Source organism: Loxodonta africana, chromosome 10 (assembly GCF_030014295.1).
Source record: "Loxodonta africana isolate mLoxAfr1 chromosome 10, mLoxAfr1.hap2, whole genome shotgun sequence".
Classification (NCBI taxonomy): Eukaryota; Metazoa; Chordata; class Mammalia; order Proboscidea; family Elephantidae; genus Loxodonta; species Loxodonta africana.
Genome location: NC_087351.1, coordinates 27,735,362 through 27,743,743, shown reverse-complemented (window position 1 = coordinate 27,743,743; position 8,382 = coordinate 27,735,362). Strand labels below are relative to the sequence as shown.

At 40.8% G+C, this 8,382-nt stretch overlaps 1 protein-coding gene across 1 annotated transcript; it reads left to right on the top strand.

Annotated features, from left to right (window-relative positions):
• Positions 1–6,088: 6,088 nt before the first annotated feature.
• Positions 6,089–8,107, top strand: LOC100662322 (olfactory receptor 4F6-like). Its single transcript, XM_003418723.3, has one exon. The coding sequence runs from the start codon at positions 6,590–6,592 to the stop codon at positions 7,526–7,528; it is 939 nt and encodes a 312-aa protein (XP_003418771.3). The 5' UTR covers positions 6,089–6,589; the 3' UTR covers positions 7,529–8,107.
• Positions 8,108–8,382: the final 275 nt, after the last annotated feature.

Sequence of the window (8,382 nt, the reverse complement as noted above, 5' to 3'; positions counted from 1 at the left end):
TGTTGACAATTTCATTTTTCCACTTACTTTTTTGTGCTGAGACATTTTTCTTTGTAAATTGTGAGATCCTCATTTTCATAGTATTTGACTTTATGTTTGCTGAGTCATTACGTTTTTCTTGGTTTTTATTTTGAGTTATGGAGTTGTTATACCTCTTTGTGGTTACCTTAATATTTACCCCTATTTTTCTAAGTAAAAACATAACTTGTATTGTCCTATATCGCCTTGTATCCCTCTCCATATGGCAGTTCTATGCCACCTGTATTTAGTCCCTCTTTTTGATTATTGTGATCTTTTACATATTGACTTCAATAATTCCCTGTTTTGAGCATTTTTTTTTTAATTAATCTTAATTTGTTTTTGCGATTTCCCTATTTGAGTTGATATCAGGATGTCCTGTTCTGTGACCTTGTGTTGTGCTGGTATCTGATATTATTGGTTTTCTGACCAATTTCCTTTAGTATTTCTTGTAGCTTTGGTTTGGTTTTTGCAAATTCTCTAAGCTTGTGTTTATCTGTAAATATCTTAATTTCGCCTTCACATTTCAGAGAGAGTTTTGCTGGATATATGATCCTTGGTTGGCAGTTTTTCTCCTTCAGTGCTCTGTATATGTTGCCTTCTTGCCTGCATGGTTTCTGCTGAGTAGTCCGAACTTATTCTTATTGATTCTCCCTTGAAGGAGACCTTTCTTTTCTCCCTGGCTGCTTTTAAAATTTTCTCTTTATCTTTGGTTTTGGCAAGTTTGATGATAATATGTCTTGGTGTTTTTCTTTTTGGATCAATCTTAAATGGGGTTCGATGAGCATCTTGGATAGATATCCTTTCGTCTTTCATGATGTCAGGGAAGTTTTCTGTCAGCAGATTTTCAACTATTCTCTCTGTGTTTTCTGTCCTCCCTCCCTGTTCTGGGACTCCAATCACACGCAAGTTATCCTGCTTGATAGAGTCCCACATAATTCTTAGTGTTTCTTCATTTTTTTAAATTCTTTTACCTGATTTTTTTTTTTCCAGCTATATTGGTGTTAATTCCCTGGTCCTCCAGATTTCCCAGTCTGCATTCTAATTGCTCGAGTCTGCTCCTCTGACTTCCTATTGCGTTGTCTAATTCTGTAATTTTATTGTTAATCTTTTGGATTTCTGCATCCTGTCTCTCTATGGATTCTTGCAACTTATTAATTTTTCCACTATGTTCTTGAATAATCTTTTTGAGTTCTTCAACTGTTTTATCAGTGTGTTCCTTGGCTTTTTCTGCAGTTTGCCTTATTTCATTTCTGAGGTCATACCTGATGTCTTGAAGCATTCTGTAAATTACTTTTTTATATTCTGTATCTGATAATTCCAGGATTGTATCTTTATTTGGGAAAGATTTTGATTCTTTTGTTTGGGGGGTTGTAGAAGCTGTCATGGTCTGCTTCTTTATGTGGTTTGATATTGACTGCTGTCTCTGAGCCATCACTAAGATATTGTAATGATTTATTCTATATTTGCTCACTGAGACTTGTCTTGTTTTGTTTTCTTTCAGTATACGTGGATGGGCTACTAGATTGTGCTGTCTTGTTTGTTGTAGCCCTTGACTTACTTATGACCTATTACCAGCTGGTATGGGCTGTTGCTAGATATATATGCCTGAGTCTATTCACTATTCTTGAGTAGAATCTGGTTTTGGGTCATCAAGTGTGTGCTGCACCCTAATACCTATCCACCTTGAGAAGTAGTGGTGATAGTTGTGTGCACCAGATTCTATTAGCAGCTGGGGTTCACACTCCGGGGGGAGGGCAGGATGCTGACAGGCTTCCCCCAAGTGTCAGTGAGGTGTGTCTGTATTCCTAAAGCACGTTGGTGGGAGGGCTCTGCAGCTGTACCTTAGGCCCCCAATGCAAGTACCTCTAAAGATTGGTAGGTGTCACCCTCCTTAGACCCCTAAAGCAGGAGGCTAGGTGGTCTGGGGGGGAGCTTCAGCCCTCAGTTCCCTGTTGTGGGTCAGTGAGGGCTCTGTTGAATAGGCAGGGATATCAGACCTGGGAAACTTGTTTTTCCAGTAAATCTAAAAAAAAAAATGCAGTCAGATCCCTATCAGAAATGCCTTTGCATTATAATAGCCACCTTGTTCCTTGTAGGGATGAAAGCCCGAGATATGGATCATATATGCTTGGCTGGAGCTGGTTCTGTGTTTTTAGTCCAATTAGGGAAGGATTTTTGGTCCCTGGGTTTTTTGTGGTTGCTTTGCTTAGGCTGGAAGAATGGGTTAGGAAAAGACCAAAAAAAAAAAAAAAGGGAAAAGAAAAGCCGCGGAGCCGGAGCCGTTCTCCCTCTGGCTCAGGAAATTCCCATGTTAATGAAGCCGGCTGGGAAGGGTAGGGGAGGGCTCAGAAAAACAGGAGAGAGTAGCACCCCGGAATACAGCCAAAGTTGCTTATCTTGCTTGGGATGACTATTTTATCTGATTCCCGAGGGGCGTGTTGCCTGTGTGTGCTGGCTGTGTAGAGATTGCCCCCGAGGGTCTGGCCCGCAGAAGCCACGGTCAGTTTCTCCGCTGCCAATCCAAAGCCCAGCGTCAAGGTTCCCTGGCTGGGACGCTGCACTCCTGGCTCCAAAATCAGTCGCTGCCTCCCAGGGACTTCTCCTCCCGCCAGCTGCATTGCCTCGCCGCCTGCACGGACCGGCTGGGCCCCCTCCCGGGGTCAGTTCAGGGGGGTAGGTCTGCGTCCCGTGTTTCCACCGTGACAGGATGCCGTGCTCAGCTCCCCTGTGCCCAGTCCAAAGCCCAGCGTCAAGGTTCCCCGGCTGGGACGCTGCACTCGTGGCTCCAAAACCAGTCACTGCCTCCCGGGGTTTTCTCCAGCCAGCCGCGTCGCCGCGCTACCTGTACGGACCGGCTGGGCCCCCTCCCGGGGTCAGTTCAGGGGGGTAGGGCTGCGCCCCGTGTTTGCGCCGTCACAGGATGTTGTGTTCAGCAACCCTGCTCCCAGTCCTAAGCCCAGCGCCAAGGTTACCTGACTGGGACACTGGCTCCAGGCTCCAAAAACAGTCGCTGCTTCCCTGTAGTTCGTCCTCCGTCTCTGTCACTCAGGTCAACTCTTTAAATCTGTGTTTGTTGTCCAGAGTTCATAGATTGTCATGTATGTGATCAATTCACTTGTTTTTCCGAGTCTTTGTTGCAAGAGGGATCCGAGGTAGCGTCTACCTAGTCAGCCATCTTGGCCCCCTCCCCGTATTTGTCCTTTTGTGATTGGCTTGTTTTGCTCAACATAATATCTTCAAGCTCCATTTGTACCATAGCATGTATTGAGACTTCATTTCTCCTAGTGGCTAAGTAGTGTTCCATTATATGCATGTACCACATTTGTTTATCCACTCACCTGCTGATGGGCGTTGTTTTATTCATCTATTGCACTATAACAGAAATACCACAAATGGGTGGGTTTAACAAACAGAAATTTATTCTCTCACAGTCTAGGAGGCTAGAAGTCTAGAAGTCTGAATCTTGGGTCCAAAGGATGTGCTATTCTCCTGGCTCTTGTTTCTTGGTGGTGTGAGATGGGTCCCCGTATCTTTCAGCTCGCTTTTCTCTTTTATTCTCAAAAGAGATTCATTTAAGACATAACCTAATCTTGTAGATTGCGTCCTGCCTCTTTAACATAACTGCCTCTATTTCTGCTTCATAAACATCATAGAGGTATGATTTACAACACATAGGAAAATCACATCAAATCACAAGATGGTAGACAATCATTTACTGGGCATCTTTGCCTAGCCAAGTTGACACATATTTTTGGGGGACACAATTCAATCCATGATAGGCATTTAGGTTGTTTCCACCTTTTAGCTATTGTGAATAGTGCTGCAATGAACTTTGATGTACAAGGTTCTTTTTTAGTCTCCAGGTTCAAGTCTTTTGGCTATATAGCTAGGAGTGGAATTGCCGGGTCACATGATAGTCCTATTTATAGTTTTTGAGGAACCACCATACTGTTTCCACAGAGGCTGGACCATTTTGCATTCCCAGCAGCAATGGATGAGAGTTCTAATTTCCCCACATCCTCATCAACATTTGTTGTTTTCTTTTTTTTAAATCTTAGCCATCTTAGTAGGAGGGAAAAGGTATGTTACTACGTTTTTGATTTTCATCTCCCTGATGGCTAATGAAGCTGAGCATCTTTTCAAATGTGTCTTAGCCATTTCAATCTCCTCTTTGGTGAAATGTCTATTCAAGTCCTTTGCCCATTTTATGATAGGATTATTTCTCTTTTTGTTGTTAAGTTGTCAAAGGTTTATATACATTTTGGTTGCTAGGTTTTTATCAGATATACTGTTTTTGAGGATATTCTGTCAGTAGTTAGCTTGTCTTTTCATTTTTTCAGTAGTCTTTTGATAAACAAAAGATTAAAATTTTTATGAGGTCTCATTTATTTATTTTACCTTTTGCTGTTTTTGTTTTTATTATACTAGATAATCCATTGTTAAAAGCTAGGCTTGACAGCTTTGCCCTTGCATTTCCTTCTAATAATTTTATGGTTTTAATTTCCATATTTATATCCTTAATCCATTTTGTATTTGTTTTTATGAACGGTGTGAGGCATGGGTCATATTTGATATTCTGCATGTGAAAATCCAGTTTTCCCAACACCATTTATTTATGAGATTTTTCTTTCCCCATCAAGTGGCCTTAGCACCCTTATCAAAAATCAGTAGACTATAGATATGTGGATTTCTTTCTGGACTGTCAGTTCTATTCCATTGGTCTATGTGTCTATTGTTATACTAGTACCAGGCTGTTTTGATTACTGTAGCTGTATAACCAAAAAATCAAAAATTAAACTTGTTGCCGTGGAGTCGATTCCAACTCATAGTGACCCTATAGGACAGAGTACAGCTGCCCCATAAGGATTCCAAGGAGCATCTGGTGGATTTGAACTGCCGACCTTTTGGTCAACAAGCATAGCTCTTAACCACTATGCTTCCGTGGTTTCCAGATGAGTACAGGTCTCTTTAAAAAGAGAAAGGAAATTGCAGAGTAAATTTGATGAAAGAAAATAAATATTGAAAATCAAGCAGTCAAAAAAAAGTCACATTCAATCACCCAAATATTAATTCATGCCTCTATGCATAGAACCATTTAACCATCCAATGATCTACTCAACAATATTTATTGTTTTCTATCTGCTAGACATGTTGGTGAACACAAATATCTTCTGTGTTGGTAAATATTTTTGTGGGATCCCTGGGACATCCTGGATGTTCAATGGCTAGAATACAAGCTACATTTTTCTTTTCTTTTTTTATTTGAACAGTTGTATTTTTTCTGAGAACTGCAGCATGCTAACTGAAAACTTAGATCAACTTTCACATTCTTTAGGACTAGTCCTGGATGTACAATTTGGAAATCAGATTAGTTTCTGGTTTCCTTCACATGGGGAATCCTATCTGAAATATGCATAGGGTGGCCTGAAATGAACCTCACTAAACTGATTCCTGATTCCTAAACCATCATTGCAATGCCTAGATTGTCCACAGACCAATTCTTAATCCCAGAAACCTTGTCAAAATACCTGGAACAGGGAGAAAGAAAGGTCAACCCCCAAACTCTCTGACATTTTGATGTCCCTGTGGACCAGGAGAAGCAATAATTTATCGCCATATAATACGTAGTACCTTCGTTTTCCTTTCATCACCAAACTCTACTGATATTTTCACTTGAGGTGGTTCCTTGACACCAGAGGAAATTCCATTGTGAAATTTTCACAGAGTTAATAAAACAAGGAGTGGAATTTGTTGGAAGATGGGGCGAAATTAGGGGCTGTGGTTTTATGGCCTTTGTCAAAAAAGATTTAAGTACCTGTATGGTCAAACTTTTACTGAGTGAAAAAGAGATAATTGTTAAATTTCAAAATTTGTATATTTTCTTTCTTACCTGGACCTTTCTTTGTAAGCTCCATGACATTTCTGTGAATTTCCTTTCTTGTAAATCGATGGCAACAGGTAACGGGTTTATGTTTCCGATTAAGGTGGGCTATAAGAAAAATACTTGTGAAAAGTTTGCAGGGCAGAAGCTAAGCAGCAGCCATTTTTGTAGCTCACACTTGTTGTTACTTATCTGATGGCTCATCTCATTGGTGAAAGACAGTGGATGGACCTGCAACTGTGCCGCCTTCCTTGGGATCCTCTTTTAGCTTCTCTAACTCCTGGCCTCGGTGTGTATTTAGCTCCTTGAGGAAGGGCCTTGGATTCTGCAGAATATCCACACCATCAAGGTCAGAGGCACTGTGAACTTACATAGGTTTCAGTCTGCCCCTGTGGGCTCTAGCTCTTGCTAGTGGGTTCCAGTTTATTCTTTCTCTCCCCTTCCTGACTGCCTGTCATATGGATTTCAAGCTACAGTATCAGATATGAAGAGAACAGCTTTACAGATACTACTGAAGAAGCTTCCATGAATATGTAAGGTCAAATCTTTAAAACAAATACCTTTCTATATGATTGTCTAGTAATTTTGCTTCTGTAATGGAACTTTGCCTGATACCCCAACCCCAGTAATTCAAATTTACTTCTCTTGTTCTTTCAGGGAAATTTGGATTCCAAAGTGAACGAAACCATGAGGGAAGAAAATCACTCAGTGGTGTCTGAGTTTGTGTTGGTGGGACTCACCAGTTCTTTGGAGATACAACTTGTCCTCTTTCTAGTTTTCTCTGTGTTCTATGTAGCAGGTATTTCAGGAAACCTTCTCATTGTGCTCACAGTGGTCTCTGACTCCCAGTTGCACTCCCCGATGTACTTCTTGCTGGCCAACCTCTCCTTTATTGATATGTGGGTTTCCTCCAGTGCAGTTCCAAAGATGATTTCTGATGTTTTCAAGGAGAGAAAAGTAATATCTTTCCAAGGCTGTATTGCTCAGATGTTCTTCATTCATGTTCTTGGAGGAACTGAGATGGTGCTGCTCATAATCATGGCCCTTGACCGATATGTTGCTATATGTAGGCCTCTCCACTACCTGACCATCATGAACTTCCAAACTTGTATTTTACTCTTGGTGGCTGCCTGGATCATCGGAATCATCCACTCGCTGATCCAACTAGTATTTGTTGTAAATCTACCATTTTGTGACCACAATGAAGTGGACAGCTTTTACTGTGATCTTCCTCGATTTATTAAGCTTGCCTGCACAGACACCTACAGATTGGAGCTCATGGTTTCTGCCAACAGTGGGTTCATCTCATTGGGAACTTTTTTCATTTTGAGTATCTCCTACATCTTCATCTTGATCACTGTTTGGCAACATTCTTCCAGTGGCTTGTCTAAGGCCCTGTCTACACTGTCAGCTCACATCACAGTTGTGGTCTTATTTTTTGGTCCATGCATCTTTGTGTATTTGTGGCCGTTTCCTATGGTGCCAGTGGATAAATTCCTCGCCATTTTTTATGTATTTATCACCCCATTTATGAACCCTGCCATCTACACTTTTAGGAACAAAGAGATGAAGGTGGCAATGAGGAGATTATTAAATCAGATCTTGAGTTTTAGGAAGCCGTTTTAAGTGATATCAATATCAGGAAAGACAAGCTGTTCCAACCTTCCCTGTCCATACTACAGACATTCACTAATATATGGTAATTTCTGTCTTTTTCTTGGCCCTCCTTGGTAAAGAGAGTTCTAGATCGGCCTACTACGTCTCTTTCCCAGCTGTGCATTCAGAAGGGTGTCCTTCCTTGTCAGGTTGTTTGTTATGCAGAATCCGAAGATAGGGCTTTGGAATTCTTTGCAACTATTACGGGTAGATGATTTTGGTTGGGGGCGTCTCAGGGCTGAGACTCATGGAGTAGCTATAAAGTGCGAAAACAAGATAAAAAAAGGATTTTAAAGACACGTTGTTTTTGCCTAAATCTTGCTTTTCAATATATATTGCCCTTTAATAAATAAAAGTGAAGAGCTAAAGTTATTTTGAAATTATTTTTGATATCTGGCTTTATTTTTCTGATCACAAAAATGAATGTGAGGTTGGATCACTGGGTTACGGCTTCATAAGCATTTCAGGTAGTGTGTATGATGACTATGAATTAAACTTTCTAATTACTAGAGTTCTTTCAAAATCTATCTTCCTGTGGTGCTGGAGGATTTGAACAGAAGGAACGAATAAGTGGCAAATGGCCTATTTAATTATTCTCTTCCAACTGGTGCTAATCCTTGCCCTAATTATAATGAAATAAATAGTGTTTCCTCAAAATTAGGTTAACTCCTATCTTCTCCAGGCTATCAGGGGCAGATTACCCAATATGTGAAGATGTGGTGAGACCCATGTTAAATTGTTCAGTATAGGTTAGGAAGTAAGCAAAAGTAAAGTCATGCTTACCTTGTTGACTGGGTAATCCTCCCCTCTCAGGGACTGTAGAT